Source organism: Vipera berus, assembly GCF_964194415.1.
Source record: "Vipera berus genome assembly, chromosome: 17".
Taxonomy (NCBI): Eukaryota; Metazoa; Chordata; class Lepidosauria; order Squamata; family Viperidae; genus Vipera; species Vipera berus.
The window spans coordinates 3499245-3517460 of NC_138220.1; the positions used below are offsets into that span (position 1 = coordinate 3499245).

Genomic DNA, 18216 nt, shown 5'->3' on the forward strand with positions numbered 1-18216 from the left:
TCTTCTGGGTCTGTTTGAAGAGGGCTCCACTAGCCAGCAAGCTCTCTGTATCCCCTTCATACAACTGACGGGTTATTTATAGACATTTGAGGCTGGAGCGACGTAGAGCAGGTGGAAAGAGAATTCTGTTAACCGATCCCAGATACATTTTCCAGCATGATTTGCACCAACATTTTCCCTCCACGTGTGAATCTTCCAGTAGAAACCTGAATGCAAGTCTCTGAATCACACGGAGCCCGTCCTTGGTCTTGCTTCGAAAAACCTCAAGCAACGAAAATGTTCGGAATTAGCCAAGGTCACAAATCCGTGCTTCCCATTCCGAACAGAAAGACATAGCTGGCATGCGTACATGTCTGAAAGTCATCCACGTCTCTAATCCCATTTTGGACCGAGTCCCGTTGGCTGGAAGCTGTTACCTTTACAAGCAACCTAGTCTAGGGTCAAACTTGGGGCAGGTTTAAAAAAAAATGAGAATGAGTCACAGAGTCAAGAAAAATCTACTTGTTTTTATTTTTTATTTTACACACCGGCTTGTATTGCTCGTATTTCTCTCCCCCCCCCTTTTTGTTTTAGTGCAAAAATTGAGAAACACAAAATAAAGTGGACATTGAACAGCACATAAATAATTCTGATGCATATATACAGATAAATTAACACACACACACACACACGCACCCTCCCCGAAGCATCTCCAACCTAGGGTGAATAAACTGGGATTTTGCACCACGGATAGATAGAGTTTGTACTTCAACAGGAGCATTGGGGCAACAAGGAAGATGGGATTGATTGATTGATTGATTGATTGATTGATTGATTGATTCCTTCCTTCCTTCCTTCCTTCCTTCCTTCCTTCCTTCCTTCCTTCCTTCCGTGCTTGGCAATTGGCTCACATTTTTAACCATTTGCAGCATCCCACAATCATCTTACCCATCATTTTTGGTGGGGGTTTTTTGGGGCAGTTTCCATTGCTTTCTTCCGATTTCCAGCAAAAACAAAAACAAAAAACAACCCTTACCCACCGGTCAAAGTGAGACTGCTGCAAAAAAAGGGTACTAAAATCAGTCACAACCACGTGGTGACCTGCTTGACGACGAGGCTCAGCTATCGTCGTAAGCAGAGGACTACCTGTAGCGTAATTCAGAGGGGAAGTTGAAAACAGGCTGTGCTCGTTTTGAGTTAAAGGGGGGAAAGCAAGGAAGTGAGTGAAAAAAGGCTTCAACCAGGACAACCACTGGTCATTCCTTCTTCTTCATGGTTAAGACCGCCTTATCCTCCATCGTTGCAAAGCCCGCCATCTTTGCTTGCTTTCCAATTTTACGTTGAACCGGGGGGGGGGGGTTGTAGTATCTCTCTTCCGATTGGCAAAGATGCCAACGCAACCCCATAGCAAAAAAAAAAGATGCCAAGAACCGATCTCTTGGTCCAAGGCTCTCCAAACTTGGCAACTTTTAAGACTTGTGTGGACTTCAACTCCCAGAATTCCTCAGCCAATTCGTTCTGGCTGGTGAGTTCTTGGAAAATTGAAGTCCACAAATCTCATAAAAGGGCCACGTTTGAAGACTTCAAGGCATGAAAAGGAATTTTAACAACATCTCCTGGTGCAAACTTTTTCGACCCCACTCCGGTGCAAATAGATGAGAAGGTCCCACAGGCTTTGCTCCCCATAACCTGCCCCACTGGGGGATTCCTAAAAACAAAGTGAAGGCACTTATAAAACAAAAAAACCAAAACACCATGAAAACAAATATCCCCAAATGAACGCAGCTGATTAAACCCTGATATATAGTCCCCACCCCGTTACAGCACACGGGTTTTGCAAAAGTATGTTTCTGGGTGGGAGGCCGAGCACAGCGCCAGACAAGCGAAGAAATGCAGGTTTACAGAAACGATTGTTGGAAACGTTGTTTGGCAAAAAATGCCTTCAAAGCCGAGCCATGATGCTTTTAAATCCAAATCATGGACACAGATAAGCCCAACATAGATGCCCTTTGGATTCGCCCTTGATGGCAGGCCACACTTTTTTTTTCAAATCATGGCTTACAAACTCTAGGATGGGTGGACTTCAATGCCCAGGATTCCCAGCCGCAGACGTATTGGCTGGAGAATTGAAGAGGTGGACCCATTATCTATGGTTTGCTAACAAAATATGGCACCAAGCATTAGACAGTCTGCTTGATTGTGGCTTAGCCAGCTATGGAAGCTCACCAATTGTGGTTTGTAAAGCAGATCTTATGGACCAGTCACAGAAGGACAAGTTTGATCGTGGCTTGATACATGAACCCCACTTCTGACCCAGAACCCCCCAAACCTGGGACCAATTTGAAGCAGATTCTAATGAGGAATTTTCAAAGCTTGTGAGTTGGATGTTCAGTTCAACCTGCCCCATCCCCATCCAGCATCGATGCAAACTGGACTGCCACAGTGAAACCCGTGACAAAATAAATAAACTAACACACAAAACACACAAAACCAAAAACAGAAGCAGCAAAGTGGTCACTGGCAGAATTAAAATCAACGAGAAGCATCGGCTGACTTGCGTGAGCCTCCGTGTCATAATTCTCTCCCACAGAATTCTCACTCTTGCACCCAATGGCAAAGACAAAGAGGCCATCTACACACAGTGGGATCTGTCTTCAAGCAATTTCCTTTCCTGTCTCTCCCCACCCAATTTTTTTCAGGGGCAAGCTAGCTGGGCTTTGTAGGCCAAACCCCATCAAAGTGAGGGAACAGTAGAACAGCTGGAGCCTTTTCAAGGCAAGCCCTCAAACGTCGTGCTTTGTTTTTTTTTTTCCTTTCCAAAGCTCTCCCCCCCAAATTAAGTGCCACCACGTTGCCCTTCTTAGTGCTTTGAGGGCAAAATCCACATAATGCAGCAATATTACGTAGTTTCACGAGCGTGGCAGGATAATACTCTGAAATCAGACAATTTTTTTTAGACAGGAAGGCTCTCGAACAGAAGTCTGACAAAGATGGGATGCACAATGCTGAATTGGTCCATTCAGAAGGAAGGCTGTGATTAGGCCACACTTGGTTAATCCACAAGGGTATTTTTCCACACACAGAGTTTCACTTCAGTAGATGGTGCCCACAGTTTTGGCTCGTGGGAGATTAACAGAGTGCCTCTCTCCGCCATTTTTCTGCCCTGCAAACCCTAACCCTTTAAATAATAAATAAGTGAATAAATAAGGAGAAGGCAGGCAGGAAGATAGCAAGATTGGCTGGCAAAGGCTAACAAATAAATTATAAAGGCTCTCATCATTGTCAGCGCTCCCAACACAAGCTGGGGGACCCCAGGTGAGCAATTAAGGAAGTGCTACTTGGCACACATCGAACTGTGAAATCCACTTCACGCCGCCTGTATGGTAGACTCCTCAAATCACCAACAACGTTGAGCCAATTCCTCCCAGTTCAGACCAAGAGCTAAGCAACCCCATGGACATAGCTTCCAGACACATGCCAGAAAAGATACTGGGAAGATGTCCGATTGGGTGGCCTGCCCAACAAGAGGCGACCATGTGGAGAACGTGGAGAGGACCTATGGATCATCTCAGCCCTGGTTTTGTGTTTAAGGCATCCTTTCGCTAGACAGGATGAGGCCTCCTTTGCCCGCACACCTCCCACTGTTAAGCTTGATAAGAAGTTATTGGCTAATTGTGATGTTCACAGCTTAGACACTGCAAGTCGGCCCAGCCTACGCAAATAACTCCGTGGTTGGTGTCGTCGGCTTAGCTCGTGGCGGTTCCTTGGTTTTTGCCCTTGCCAATCTCAGTCCCTTGCGTGAGATGGATCCAGCGATCTACGCCCAACCGTGGAGCTCAAAGGTTGTTGAGTCTGGCCTACGAGAACCAGGCAGCAACGGTCGAGTTATGATGGGATCAACAATGGACACGTGGAGAATTCTCTCTTTCGGCTGTCTTCTTCTCTATTAGGTCTCTTTTGTTTAAGGAGCTTCCCCTTTTGGAGCTGCGCCGAAAGTGGGCCCCGGGGAGTCTCTCTGGGTGCAGCACCCCCTTTCACAGAGATCGGCTTCCGGAGGGGCCTGACCACGCCGGCTTTGTGCTCCGACAGATGCTGCAGTCCGGGCGAGGCGGGGAGCGGGAGGGTCCTTCGTCAAAGACTCGTCGAGGATACCGAGAGGGTGGGCGAGGACGGGGGCGGGAAGTTCAGAAGTTCCAGCACAGCCACCCCCACGCTGCTGCGCCGGGTGAACATGCAGGAGGCCGCCACCCACTTGTTCGTCCGCGGGTTGTACTTCTCGATGGAGTTGAGGCTGGAGCTGCCGTCGTTCCCGCCCACGGCGTACAGCCAGCCTTCCATGGCCACCAAGTCATGGGTGCTCCTAAAAATAAAGCAGAGTAATAATAATAAATAATAATAATAATAATAATAATAATAATAATAATAATAAGAAGAAGAAGAAGAAGAAGAAGAAGAAGAAGAAGAAGAAGAAGAAGAAGAAGAAGAAGAAGAAGAAGAAGTAGTAGTAGTAGTAGTAGTAGTAGTTGGAAGGGACCTTGGAGGTCATCTAGTCCAACCCCCTGCTCAGGCAGGAAACCCTGAGATGGGACTTAGAATTCCATCAAGCAGGAGAGCATCTGGCTATGGCTAAACTCCAGGAGCTGGAACTTATGAGCCTTGGTGGCCCAGTGGTCAAAATGCAGTACTGCAGGCTACTTTTGCTGACTGCCAGCTGCCAGCAGTTCGATCCTGACCGGCTCAAGGTTGACTCAGATCCTTCCGAGGTCGGTAAAATGAGGACCCAGATTGTTGGGGGGGGGCAATACGCTGACTCTGTAAAGCACTGTGAAGCGGTACATCAGTCTGAGTGCTGTTCCTGTTGCTATTATGCAGAGACAACCAAACTCTACAGGACTCGCTTAAAATGAGTGGAGTGGAGATGGCTTCAGACTCCACCATAATCTTTCTTCTTCCTATCTCAGCTTTTTCTTTAGAGCTGTCAAACTATCCCATGGATTTTTTTTTGTTTGTTTGTTTTTAGAATCTCAAATGCTTTTCCTCACAATTTTTGGAAACGGTCAGATGCCTCCACGCCCATCCTTTGTGCCTTCCTAATATTTCTTCATTTATTTGTATCCTGCCTTTATTGGTTTGAGAAAGAACTCAAGGCGGTGAGCACATCCAATAAGACTTTCCTCTTCCTATTTTCCCCACTAGTGGGACTAGAACTCACCGTCGCCTGGTGATGGGCCCAAAGTCACTCCGCTGGCTTTCATAGATAAGGTAGGACTGGAACTCACTGTTTCCTGGTGACTGGCCCAAAGACACTCGCCAGCTTTCAGGTCTAAGGTGGGACTAGAACTCACCGTCTCCTGGTGATTGGCCCAAAGTCTCCCCGCTGACTTTCAGGCAGGACTGGAACTCACCATCTCCAGTTTCTAGGCCAGCACCTTAACCACGAGACCAAACTGGCTCGGGGGGATGTCTTTGGAGCAGAATCTTGATTTTCTTCTGTTCTCGCCTCACTGAAGCAAGAAGGTTTCCCCCCCCCCCGGCTCCATTTATACTCTCTTTGGCATTATTAAAATTGCAGCGGTTGCAACAGGCCAATGCAAAACGCCACCACTAGATCACTAGCCAGGATAGACCCCCCCCCCCACCTTCAATTGCAGCCATCCTGCACACTAGGAATCTGCAAAAATATTTCTCTTTGTTTCCTGACTCACTTCTGCTTGAGGTTTCGAGATGTCGCTTTCAACATTCGAGAGGGCCCGGTTTGGTGGAAAGCAGAGATCGCCCAACGGTTGGGACGCCACGTCGTTTTAGGGTGCTGCTCCCTACCTCCGGATGTTCATAGGGGCCACACTTTCCCATGTGTTGGTTTTGGGATTGTAGCGCTCCACCGAGTTAAGGCAGCTGGTGCCATCGTTCCCTCCGGCCACGTACAACATCCCTTCAAGGACTGCCACGCCTGCACTACTCCGACGGCTCAGCATGTTGGCAATTGGTGTCCATGTGTTGATCTGGCAGAGAAGAGACAAAGGAGAGTTTTGTTTTGTTTTGTTTTAAAATTCAGCTTCAAAAAAAATCCTCTCCCCCTTTTTTTAAGAGGCGTAACAGACACATCTGATGATCCGTCCACTCGCTCACTCGCTCATTCGTTCACTCATCAAATTTATACGGTCACGCATATCACAAAAATGTGACTCTGAGCAGCATTCAGTATGGTTAAAAAATTAATGTACAAAAATATTTATTATTACTGATCGTCACACAGTCAGTCAGATGTTCAGACTGGCTTGCCACATTGGCTTTGCCAGTGGTGATCCAAGACTGTCAGGCGCAAAAGATCAGGTCCACACTTGAAGGTCTAATTAAACTGATTTCTTTGCTAATTATCCCTAGGCACAGGGATCTCCGCAATGAACATTAGCATCTGCTAGGAGTTAGAAAAGAGTCCACGGAATTCAAGAAAGGTGGGACTTAGTTCGCTTGTGGCTACCTATGTAGGGATTCTAGGCTGATGCCTCTTTTAACTCCCACCTCAGATGCTCCTCCTACATCGATGCTGCAACCGTCCGAAATACACACCAGTTCCCAAGCTACGGGCACCCAACCACAAGACCTGGCGAGTCTTCCAGTGGTTGTAAGTATGGGAACTGGTTGTAAGTCATATTTTGCAGCGCCGTTGTAACTGCAAACGGTCACGAAATGAATGATCGTAAGTTGAGGACCGCCTGGACCTCCGTTCCTACTCAGAACTCTCCATCTCTCCCTTCGTGGTCATGCCATCCAAGCAGGAGAGGAGGCGTGAGAATCCGGCCCCTGCTTTGCCTCCCCCCAGCCCCCATTTACCTGTGGTTCATACTTCTCCACGGTTGCCAAGTGCGACGAACTGTCGTATCCTCCAACAGCGTAGAGGTTGCCATCTTTGATGGAGAAGAAGAAGGGGGGGGGAGGAAAAAGCAGCTTGTAACAGAGGACCCCAGGGCACCTTGAGTTACAATCAAAATTGGGACGGAGGCTGGAAATCAGGTCGCAAGTCATCCTGGTCGTACGTTGAGACACCCATGTGTTTTTCCCACATTTTTCACGGTCATTAAGCGAAGCCATGCCCTGCGTCTGAATTTTGATCACGTGGCCACATGGGGATGCTGCCACGGCCGTGGGTGTGACGAACGGTCCTAAGCAAACTGTCGTAAGTTGGGGACGACCTGTATCCATTCCTAAGAATGCCGCAACCCCTCGCACCCTTAAAAGAGCAGCTCTTTCGGGAAATGCCGGCCTTACCTAAGGTTGCCACGCGGACATATCTCCTCCTCGTGCTCATAGCCGTGATGCTAGTCCAGGTCCCCGTTAGGGGGTCGTATCTCTCAGCACTGGGACACATCGAGAGCAATCCACAATCAATAACTCGCGGGAGCAAAAAACAACTCAAAAGGTCTTTTTGGAGAAGACGACGTAAGGGCTTCATTGGGATGGGGAGACCTTCTGAACTTGGAAGGACCATTTACCTGTTCAGACATGACGCACCGTCGTAGCCTCCAGCAGCGTACAGGAGTCCATGCAAGGCCGCCACCCCAAGGCAGCTCCGCCGGGTCCCCATGGAGACCTCCGTCTGCCACGCGTTGGTGACAGGATCGTAGGACTCAACAGTGGCCAAGTCAGATGTTCCATCATAGCTGCACAGAGAGAGAGAGAGAGAGAGAGATCCATTATTATTACTATTTTTAAAGAAAAAGAAGGATGACCGCAGAGAAGCAAAACTTTGGAAGAGAATTAGGAAAGGTTGATGTAAATTATGAGATGAGATGAGGTGTCCTCAACAAGTCATGGACAACTCTCGGTGGCAATCTTGGACCCAGTTCTCCGGGTGGCCTGTTGACCTGGACTGCTTCTGCTTTTGTTTGCTTTGGGTCAAGCTTTCCTTGACTTTCCAATTTTATCTCAGGCTGGCTGGCTCTTCCGAGGCCTTCAGCCTGTGAGGCTGGGCAAGTGCTGCCATCTGCTGTGGCAAAAGTTCGATCCCCTTTCTTGGGGGGGGGGGAAAAATCCACAGGGAGAGATGTTTGGGGAAAAGGGGGCCTGTAATGCAGGATACCAAGGGAAAGCAAAAGAAATAAGTTCGTCTTTCCACAGGAGTTCCAAGGGGGTTCGGTGGAACTCATTGCCACAAGACTGACGGACAGCCCCTGGCTAAAAATGTCTTCATGAGGACAGTAGATGTTATTCATCAAGCTCAGAGGTGGTATGCTGGTGATGCTCAATTTGCTATGGGTGTGTGTGTGATAAATATATCCATCCATGTTTCTGTCTATCCGTCCGTCCGTCCATCCATCTCTCTATTTCTCTCTCTCTCTCTCTCTCATCTGTATCTATCTGTCTCTATCATTTGTATCTATCGAATCTATCAACTGTGTCTATCATCTATCTATCTATAACATCTGTATCTATGTCTCTATCGTTTGTATCTATCGAATCTATGTGTCTGTCTGTCTATCTATATCATCTGTATCTGTCTCTATCGTTTGTATCTATCGAATCTATCTGTGTGTCTGTCTGTCTATCATCTATCATCTGTATCTCTCTATCATTTGTATCTATCTATCTAATCTATCATCTGTGTCTATGTCTGTCTATCATCTATCTATCTATCTATCTATCTATCTATCTATCTATCTATCTATCTATCATCTATCTATCTATCTATATCATCTGTATCTATCTGTCTCTATCATTTGTATCTATTTATCGAATCTATCATGTGTCTATCTGTCTGTCTATCATCTATCTATCCATCCATCCTTCCTTCCTTCCCTCTTTCCTTCCTTCTCTCCATTTATCTTTCCTTTCCTTTCCCCTCCCTCCCTCCTCCCTTCTTCCTCAATACCATAGTAACAGTAGTAAATCTGCAACTCGGTGAATTCTAGAGTGATCTTTAGCTGTCCGTGACCTTGGAAGGGATCTACACAGATTAATCCACGGGTACTTTGGGATCACTTTCTCAGGGTCAAATCAGGCTCGCCCGGGAATGCCATCCAGGAAGGATCTCCTTCTGCTCAGATTTTGATTTTGATTTTTTTTTAATCAAATCAAATTCTCCCTTCAACGCAGATTCTGGACAAGAGTCTCCTCAACCTAACCCCGTCCGGAGCTGAAGTTCAGAGGCTGGCCGAATGCTCTCCTTGCGGTCAGGTTTAAAACACCGCCCTGCTTCAACCGGGAGGACCCTTCCCTCGTTCACCTGCCAACAAGGTAAAAAAAAACCACCCGTGGGGGGGAAGAGTCCTGTGCTGTATTTGGCATGCCCTTCCGAGGAGACCCGCTAGATGATCTCTTAGGCACCCAGAAGACCCTCCTCCTCCCAAGCCCATCTCTGAGCGCTTTCAATTGCCGTAGCTGGGTGCCGCTTTTTTCTTTTAAATCCTGCAGCTGCCTCCATCTTTCTCCTTTCCTCATCCCCCCCACACACCCCCACGTTATTCCATCCCAATATCAAAAAGGGCCCACTCCTCAAGGAGCCGGTTCCCCCTTGGGGGGAGGGAGGGTCTTACCCGCCCACCGCATACAGCTTGTTCCCAATCGCCGCCACCCCCACCCTGGCCCGGCGGGTGGACATGGAGGCAACCATGTGCCAGCGGTCGGTTCGTGTGTCGTAAGCTTCGCAATCCCCATGGATGGCAAAAAGGCTCCCTCCGCCTGCGGGGGTGGGGGTGGGGGGAGAGAGAGAAGAGAGAGGGAGGGAGGGAGGGAGGGGGAGAGGGAGAGAAACACAACATTTTTTTTTCTTAAGATTGGGCCAGATTCTTTCAGATTCAACACAGTTGTCACCTTGGGGAAAATTTGCTGGCAGTACATCACACCGGCTGTTTTCCAACAATGCAGACAACCAGCTGGGTGGAATAGTCTAGATAGAACCATGTTTCTCAAACTTGGCAACTTTTAGAGAGGTGGGCTTCAAATCCCAGAATTCCCCAGCCAGCAATTTCAGAGAAGGTACTTTTTAAGAAATATCAGGGCTATCCATCCTTCCTTCCTTCCTTCCTTCCTTCCTTCCTTCCTTCCTTCCTTCCTTCCTCCCTCCCTCTTTTCCTACCCTCCCTCCCCCTCCCCCCTCCTTCCCTCCCCCCTTCCCTGCTCAGCTCCTTCACGCAGGCCTTACCCACAGCAAAGAGTACCATGCTGGCCCCCTCGCAGCGCCGCGGACGGGTCCGGCTGTTGCTCAGCACTGCCCTCTGCTCGGGCATCAAGTGGTACTTGAGGGCTTCGATCAGCAAATCTTTGCACTCCGAGTGATGGCGGACCAGCAATTCGGTGTCAACATTGCTCATCAGGAAATCCCGGCTGAGCAAGGGGAGACGGACACACTTCATGAGCTGAAAAGGAAGGTTGGGGGGGGGAGGAAGAATCAAAACCCAGAAAGGGACTAAATCAGGCCTCAGAGGCGGGGCGGGGCGGGGGGGAGATCACCAAGGTTCTGCCCTGGAAGATTCTTGGTTGGGAGAAAAACAGCTCATGGATGCAGAGAGCGGCTTTAACCTCCGAAGCATCCAGCTTCCCCAATTCCGCCTCATTAAAAGCGAGCTTCCCCAAGGGAGATGCCCCTCTGTGGAGGAGAGGGTTTGTCTAGATGACCTTTCAAGGGCCTTTTCAGCTCTGCGGTTTGGGAAGCACGAAGAACCGCAGCTGCAATGCAAGGATCAGCAGAGAGAATGAGAAATCACAACTCCCCTAATCCCCGGCCAGCCTGACCCACACTCCAACAAACTTAAGAACGATCCGTCTCCGGAGCAGCAGGCTGGGAGCAGCTAAAACTTCTCCGTTGGTCCAGGAGCCTTCAATTTCTGATTTTATTATCTTTCCAAAGCCCAGTTTTTGGATTCCCAGTGCCGGCAAAGCCTTCAGATCCAAACGGGAAAGGCCTCTGATGTGAAATGCCCCAGAGAGGCATATAAACAAAAATCAACATTTGGGGAATGGTGGAAACTCTTCAAGAAACGTGACACACATTTGTAAGCGTGAAGGGAAGACCCTCCATCACAAGTATTAATGGTTCACTGAGGAGACGCCGGGAGGCTCACGAGGTTACTTCCAGAGCATCTGTCTTTTCATGAAATGCTTACAGTTTTATCTCGGAAAGCCACGTACTCGGGGAATATTCTGTTTCCTGCTGTCCACGTCGTGCTTCACCCAGCTCAAGACGGCTCGGTAAACTTCTTCTTCCGAAGGCACGTTGAGGCTGTCGCTGGAGATGAGATCTAAGACCTGCCCAGAGGAGGAAGAAGAGGAACATCTGGAAGTTTGGATCTGAGAGGGTGGAATCCAGTTGGACAAAGACAGTGCTGAGCAACGGGTCAACCTGGATCCAAGAGAATGGAATTGGCTTGGACAAAGACAATTCCGAGCAATGGGTCAACCTGGATCCGATAGAATGGAATTGGCTTGGACAAAGACAATTCTGGGCAATGGGTCAACCTGGATCTGAGTGAGTGGGATTGACTTGAACAAAGACAATTCACAACTGCTGGTCAACCTGGACCCAAGAAGATGGAATTGGCTTGGATAAAGACAATTCTGAACAATAGCTAACCTGGATCCGAGAAAACAGAATTGGCTTGAATAAAGGCAATTCTGAGCAACGGATCACTCTCACTCTGCTAATTCTTTTCCTTCAGACTGGTATTTTTTCTTCTCAGAGAGGGGCACAGCGCAGAGAGGCCCAACTTTAACTCCAGAACCCGCTACAGGTCGCCTGGGTGCTTTGCAGTGTAAAAACACACCCGTACCTCTGGGTGCAATGGAACTCCTATCTCTCACACTACAATATCGTGACTGTGCTGAGTATCAGGAGCCCTGTTCTTCAGCATCCTTTTACCCCCACCTGGATGTCTCCCCCCCCATCTCACCTGTTTGAGAGGCAGCAACATAAATTCCTCCGTCTTGGAGACGTCCACAAAGTGCTGTAAGACGTACTTATGCGCCGATTTCAAGAGATCGCTGCAGGAGTGGGTGTCTGCAAAACCCCGGATGCCCAGACAGTTTGAGGGGTCCAGCTGACTCAAGAGGAACTTGCAACAGGCATCCCGCACCCCGTTTAGCTGCAGGAGGCTGGCTGCAGGAAGCAAAGTCTGGGGGAAAAAAAAGAGAGGCTGCTGGTAGCATCCTTGTGGCCAGGAGTTCCACAGACAATCCACAGCGTAGATCTTATACTGGGCACGGATCAAAACTACATGCCCAATTAGGTGATGACAACATCCCTATTTCTCCCTTCTTTCCCTGTTCTTTTGTAGCTTGAAAACATTCTGGCTTTTCACTTTGAATAACATCGCATGGTGCCATCCTTTTTTTAAAAAAATAATCTTTCAAAAAAACTGCGCTTTCTTGTCTAAACTTAGCTGGAAAGCCTGTAGCTTTGAAGACATCTGTTTCGCTTACACCAGCTTCATAGCAAACAAAAGCTCAGCCAAAATGTTGTGCGGATTAATCTATCCAGGATCGAGTTTCCTAAATAGGATTCCAAGTCGGCCGTTTGGAAAAACCGAAAACGTTCCAAACTAGGGGTATGACAAGAAAACCCAGGGGTAAATATCTTAGGTGTAGGAGCTGGAAGACAGAGAAAATAAAGAGTGGGTGGGGGAAACCCAGACTTGCAAGATTCTGTTCACGCTTTGGTGCACTTGGGTGCCTCAGCTCAGGGGTACGTGGGGGGCCCTGGGTTGCTAAAGGCATATTCATAAGTCAAAGGAGCTTGACACAGCTTGATCCAAACCAAGCTTAGATCCAGTCTTCTTCTAGAATGGGTTTCATGGATCTGGACAGCCTCAAGGAGCGTCAAACATTGCCAAAGTCAGCCGCCGGAAACAGCCATCAAAGGCTAGAAAGGGGGAGTAGGGTAAATGGGCAATAAAGCTGTGTGTGCACATGATGGGAAATAGGGAAGGGGGAACAACAGGTGATAAAGAGCAAGAGAAGCTCGGAACTGGTTTGCACCAGAATCCAAGGCCAGGCACCCCGAGAAAGAATGTGGATTAGCCCAAAACATCTCAGCGTTCTCAAAACACTTTGGTGACTTCCGATGGGCTGAAGACGGCGGACTGGTCAGTGAGGGGAAGGCTGGGACGAGGGGAAACCTTTCTGCATCTTTTGAGCGTGGGAAACCCAGATCTAGCCTGACTTTACTGCAGCCAACAACCTCTAGTAAAAGAATCTTTCGCTTCAACCCAGTGGGAGTCGAGTGTTTTTCTTTCGTAAGGGAATCAGACTGGGGCAGGTCTGACACGGCTCTTCCCCCGGAAACCTCGTTGGCCCACTTTGAATCCTTCCCAGATGGACCGAAGAACAGCCCTTGGAGGATCTTGCGAGGTCTCACCTGGACGTTCCCTTCCCCCACCACGATCTCAGCCGTGTAGGCATACTGGACCAGTTGCTCCAGAGCCTGCGGATCAATATCGTGGAGCGTGACGTGCGTCTGACGGCTTTCACTCATCTCATCTGCAAGAATAGATTCAAGACAAAACAAAACACCTGTATGGATTTTAGGAGGAATCAGGCATGTCTAGTCTAGTGAAGAACGACTAGGGGTGACTTGATAGCAGTCTTCCCATATCTGAGGGGCTAGCACAAAGAAGAGGGGGTCAACCTACTCCCCAAAGCATCTGAAGAGAGGACGAGAAGCTTTACAAAAAGCTGGCAAGGTCAGAGACCTCTAATCTTGTGGAGAAAGTCAAAAAGCATGCCCTGTGGATTTTACTGCGCTAGTTGTTGCCAGCGCTAGGGGGCTGTGCTCTTCCCCATTTCAAGGCCGTTGAGCCAGCACCGTCCAAAGACATTACCATGATCGTGTGGCCAGCATGACATCACAGACAGCTGTTACCTTCCCACCAGAGTGGTACCTATTTATCTACTTGCATTTGCATGCTTCTGAACTGCTACTGTGGCAGGAGCTGAGGCAAGGACAGGAGCTCACTCCATCGTGTATCGCTCGGGTCTCAAACCGGGGCTGACGGCTTTCCAGCCAACAAGCCCAGCATTTTAACCACTGAGCCACTGCACCACCCCAGTCCTTGGAGAAGAGGTGGGCTATAAATCTGACAAATGAAATAAATGCAAGTATAGTTGCAGAACCGCAGAGGTCTCTGGCTGTCCCCACCCGAACGAGTTTGCTGCTGAATTTCAGTTAGATGTAGGCGGGAATTTGTCCATTAGAAGAAGAATCCTCCCACCTGGCCCCAAATACTTGCTTGTGAACATGGCGTGGAAGTAGGGGCTGCAGGAGGCCAGCACCACCTTGTGCGCCTTGATTTCTTTGGCGGCCACGTGCAACACAATGTCGCACAGGAGGCCCCGTTGCCGCATGCGGTTCATGCAGACGAAGGCGTCATGGTAGTGCCGCTTGGAGTTGTGGGAGATGCTGTGGCCGTCCCGGTTCAGGAGCTGCATCCCGTTCTCCATGGCGGCAGCCGGCTCGCTCCTGCCTCGCGGCAATGCCCTTTCGGCCTCTCTGCAGAAATGAAATTCAAGTTAAGTCCTTGACCTACGACCATCATGGATCTTGCCCATCGTGGTTGAATATCACCAAGCTCTCCGCATAACGACCTCCATCCCTGTTTTCCCCAGTGCAATTGTGAAATGAACATGCAGATCGCGAAGTGGAGATCTGGGTGTCTTCTGTCAACCGTCTGACTGGTGAGTTCAACATTAGAGGAAACTCGACGGTTTTGAGGTGCCATAAAATAGAAACTTTATTGAATACACATCTTGGAACTGAAGAAGCAAAATCAACTTTAAGTTTCCCCGGGCGAAAACCTGCTTAGGTGACAACAGCTGTCCATGACACCCACCCACTAAGTGTTCACGTTGCCCAATCAAATTTCTTTGGTTTGTTATGAGAAAGGTCCACTTCTCCTTCAGACATCTGCTTTTGTGACCTTGGTTCTTATGGTCCGGCTTCTTAAAAATCCTGTTGAGTCCAAGCTTCTCCTCCCCGCTGCTTCTATGGCAAGTTGAAAGGACTCAGGACCTATCCCAAATCCCTTTGCCCCACTGACTGCAAGGGGCACCGTTCAGCTTAAAATAACCAGCTGGGGAGACGAATCTCTTTTTTGCTTATTCTGGCCAAAAGCAGGGCGTGAATTTGCTCAAGAGCGGGCCCTCGCATCATGGCGGGACGGAAAGAGGAACCGGCACCCCGATCCATGCTCCGTCTCCCTTCCCTGCCTCTGATTGACAGACGGATGCCATGCAGGGTTTAAGCCTCTTGGCAGAGAAAAAAGCCCCAAAATAGCAGAAGTGGGAGCTTCCTGCCAGGAAGGAGAGGAGTGGGGACTCCCATCTTCATCGGGAAGGGGAGGGGGGGAAAGAGCGGAAAGAACTCCGGAGATCCACCCACACAACTGTCAACAGGATCGTGCAAAAGTGTCTGCAGTCTTCAGGATTGCGGGGGAATGTCAAACACACAGCCAGCTGGATAATTAATGCTTGCAAAAGGACTGTGGCGGGAGAAACACGAGATATAATTATTCCTGGGGGGGGGGAGGAGGAAAGGCAGACTGCAAACCACCCCCCCTCCTCCTTGCAGCTGTTCGAATGCAAGGACGCAATAATTGGGTCTCCCATGGCCTGGTGCAACCCGCACAAACCCGCTGAGTTAGGAGAGCCATTCCAGGCCAGCCTTCGTAAGCGTCTTTCTCCTATGCTTCGTTCTAGGCATGGAAAGTCGCAAAATGGGGCAATGTCCCAGAAATGTTGGGCTCGTCTCTGGACATAATCTGAGGACTATGTGTGCAGGTTATCTTTCCTAGCCTCACGTTTCACCTTAGCCACATTTTGCCCCGATCTTTCCATTGTTATCTCTTCGAGGACGTCTCCCATCTCATTTTTGAAGGGAGCAAGTCCTCCTCGTCGTCGTCATCCTCCTCCTCCTCCTCCTCCATCCTTTCCTTTGTAGCCCTCCAGCTCTCCCTAAAAATAGCTCAGGTTGTGAAAAGGAACATGACGCAAAAGCTAATACAGGTAGCCTCCGAAAACAGCTGTAAAAGTTCCAGCTGACATTTCAAAGGGCTGCAAAGCCGGCCTCACACCCATTTGGGCCAGACATTGTGTGACACAAAAACACACAGGAGGCGTTCCAAGCAAAGCTGAATTGGTGAATAAATATTGGAATACATTTTTCACACTTAACGACCGTTGCAGTATCCCACATGATCAAAATTCAAACGCTTGCCAGCTGGCTCACATTTATGGCGGTTGCCGTGTCCCGGGGTCACGCGATCCCCTTTTGTGACCTTCCGATAAGGAAAGTCAGTGGGGAAGCCAGATTCACTTAACAACAGTGGCAAAAAAGGTCATAATATGGGGCAAAACTCTCTTAACAAATGCTTCACTTAGCAACATAAATTTGGGCCTCATCCATGGTTGTAACCCGAGGACTCCTTATATTGATCAATTAATATCCCTTCTGAATGGCCTTAAAAACCCAGCAAGGAGTGATTTCCGAAAGCAATTTTGGAAAAAAAAATTGCAAAAGACGCTGCTGCATTAAAGAGCCGGGAGTGACGCTGTCTCTTTTCTTGCAACCTAGACGCTTTAAAAGGCCAGCTCAAAAAGACCCAGGATATTAGCCATGACTAGCTGAGCTTGTTGCCAGCAGCTGCAGCTATAAAAATCCAGGTCAAACCCCAAATCCATAAAGCGCCATTATTTATTCAGAAGCACTATTGATTTTCTCCTGCTCAATTCATTTCCATCCCATCTCTCTCTCTCTCTCTCTCTCTCTGCTTCCTAGTCTGGCTTGTCAGCTGCAAAAAAAAAAAAAAATCTCAAAGCAGCCCCCTCCCCAATTCAAGCTGATCAAAAAAGTGTCCATTTTTTTGGTGTGCGCCCCCCCACCCGTTTATCTCTTCCTCTCACCCCTTTCCCATTTTTTGGACAGACAAGAGGGATGGCTGTGCAAATAGGTTGTGCGACTTTTTGGTGTGGGGAGGGGGGGGAATAGAGGGGAGACCGACCCTACTTGCCCAAAGATTTCAGGAAGGGCAGGAAACGGGGGAAGGGGAGGTGTGAACCCCACACCCTAGAGCTGCCATCTCCAAAGCACCCTTATTATTATCATATTAACAATGGGATGCTCTTTCTCTCTCTTTTTTATTTGCTAGCAGCGGCGCAGATTCCTTCTCTCGCTCTTTTGCACCCTTCTTTGCACGCGCACCCCCCCTCCCCATCCCAGGCTATCTCGCCCATTCTCGCACAATCAGCAAGATACACGAGGCGGCGCCGGCGAGGGGGGGGGGCTTTGTCGTGGAGGCACTGCGTTCGTCTGGCGCTGAGCAAGTCACCTTAAATAACCCTCCCCCATCTCAGCGAAGGGAGGTTCGCTCGCAGCCGCAACGCGCAAGCGAGCCCCCCCCCTTTGCCTCCCTCCCCCACCCCCACAGCACCCCTGCCCCATCTGCGGTGGGGCAGATACTTCATCACGCCCGTCCGCCGCCCCCCCCCCCACTGCGGTGCTTTTCCTCTCTCCAACCCCCCCCCTCCCGGTGATGGATGGCTGCAGACGGCGGTTTTGGCTCCGTCTTCTCTTGATGCAGCAGACCCTTTGCAACGCCGGGGGAAAGGGGGGGGCAAGCCGGGGGGAGCCCCCACCCCCAGGCCGGAGGATCAAGCTCAGGCTGGGGAGGGGGGAGGCTGGCACTGATCGCCTCCCTCCCGGAGCAAGGAGAGAGGGTGGGGGTCTGCAACAAAAGAGCCTTCTTGCTACCCGCAACCAGGGGCTTGTGCATCACCCCCCCCATGCACGCGCGACCCCCGGAGGAAGCTCCCCCTCCTCTTCCTCCTCCCTCCCCCGTGCAGACTGCCCAGAAGCTGCAGCATTGTCCTCCCCCCACCGCCCCCCCCCCTTGCAAAAGACTCACCCAGCGGGACCCTCCAGGGCTAAGCAGCAAAGGCGGCCTCCCTGCTCGGGCACTTTGTTCTCCAGATTGATGGATTGGGCTGCAAAAGTTCGCCCGGGCAAAATCCAATCCGTTTCCCAGCTCGGGTGGAGGGTCCTGGGGAGGGGGCGCAATTTCTCCCCTTGCACCCTTCTCCACAGCGCCCGGCGCTTTCTCTGCTCCGAAACGACAAATCACTTTTGCTCTTTTTTTTTTCTTCCCCTCCCACCCGTCTCTCTCTCTCTCTCTCTCTCTCTCTCTCTCTCTCTCTCTCTCTCTCTCTCTCTCTCTCTCTCTCTCTTTCTCCGTCTGCCCCCTCCCCTCCAGCAAG

General features: G+C 49.6%; 1 protein-coding gene across 1 annotated transcript; it reads right to left on the bottom strand.

Moving 5' to 3' along the window:
- Positions 1-516: 516 nt before the first annotated feature.
- On the bottom strand, positions 517-18053 carry KLHL17 (kelch like family member 17). The gene is made up of 12 exons (XM_081341091.1): positions 17868-18053; positions 14181-14458; positions 13328-13449; positions 11865-12086; positions 11107-11223; positions 10121-10334; positions 9513-9657; positions 7473-7640; positions 7249-7337; positions 6814-6887; positions 5800-5981; positions 517-4339 (listed from the first exon to the last, which is right to left on the bottom strand). The coding sequence occupies exons 2-12, from the start codon at positions 14407-14409 to the stop codon at positions 4111-4113; spliced, it is 1791 nt and encodes a 596-aa protein (XP_081197217.1). The 5' UTR covers positions 14410-14458; positions 17868-18053; the 3' UTR covers positions 517-4110.
- Between the last annotated feature and the right edge of the window lie 163 nt (positions 18054-18216).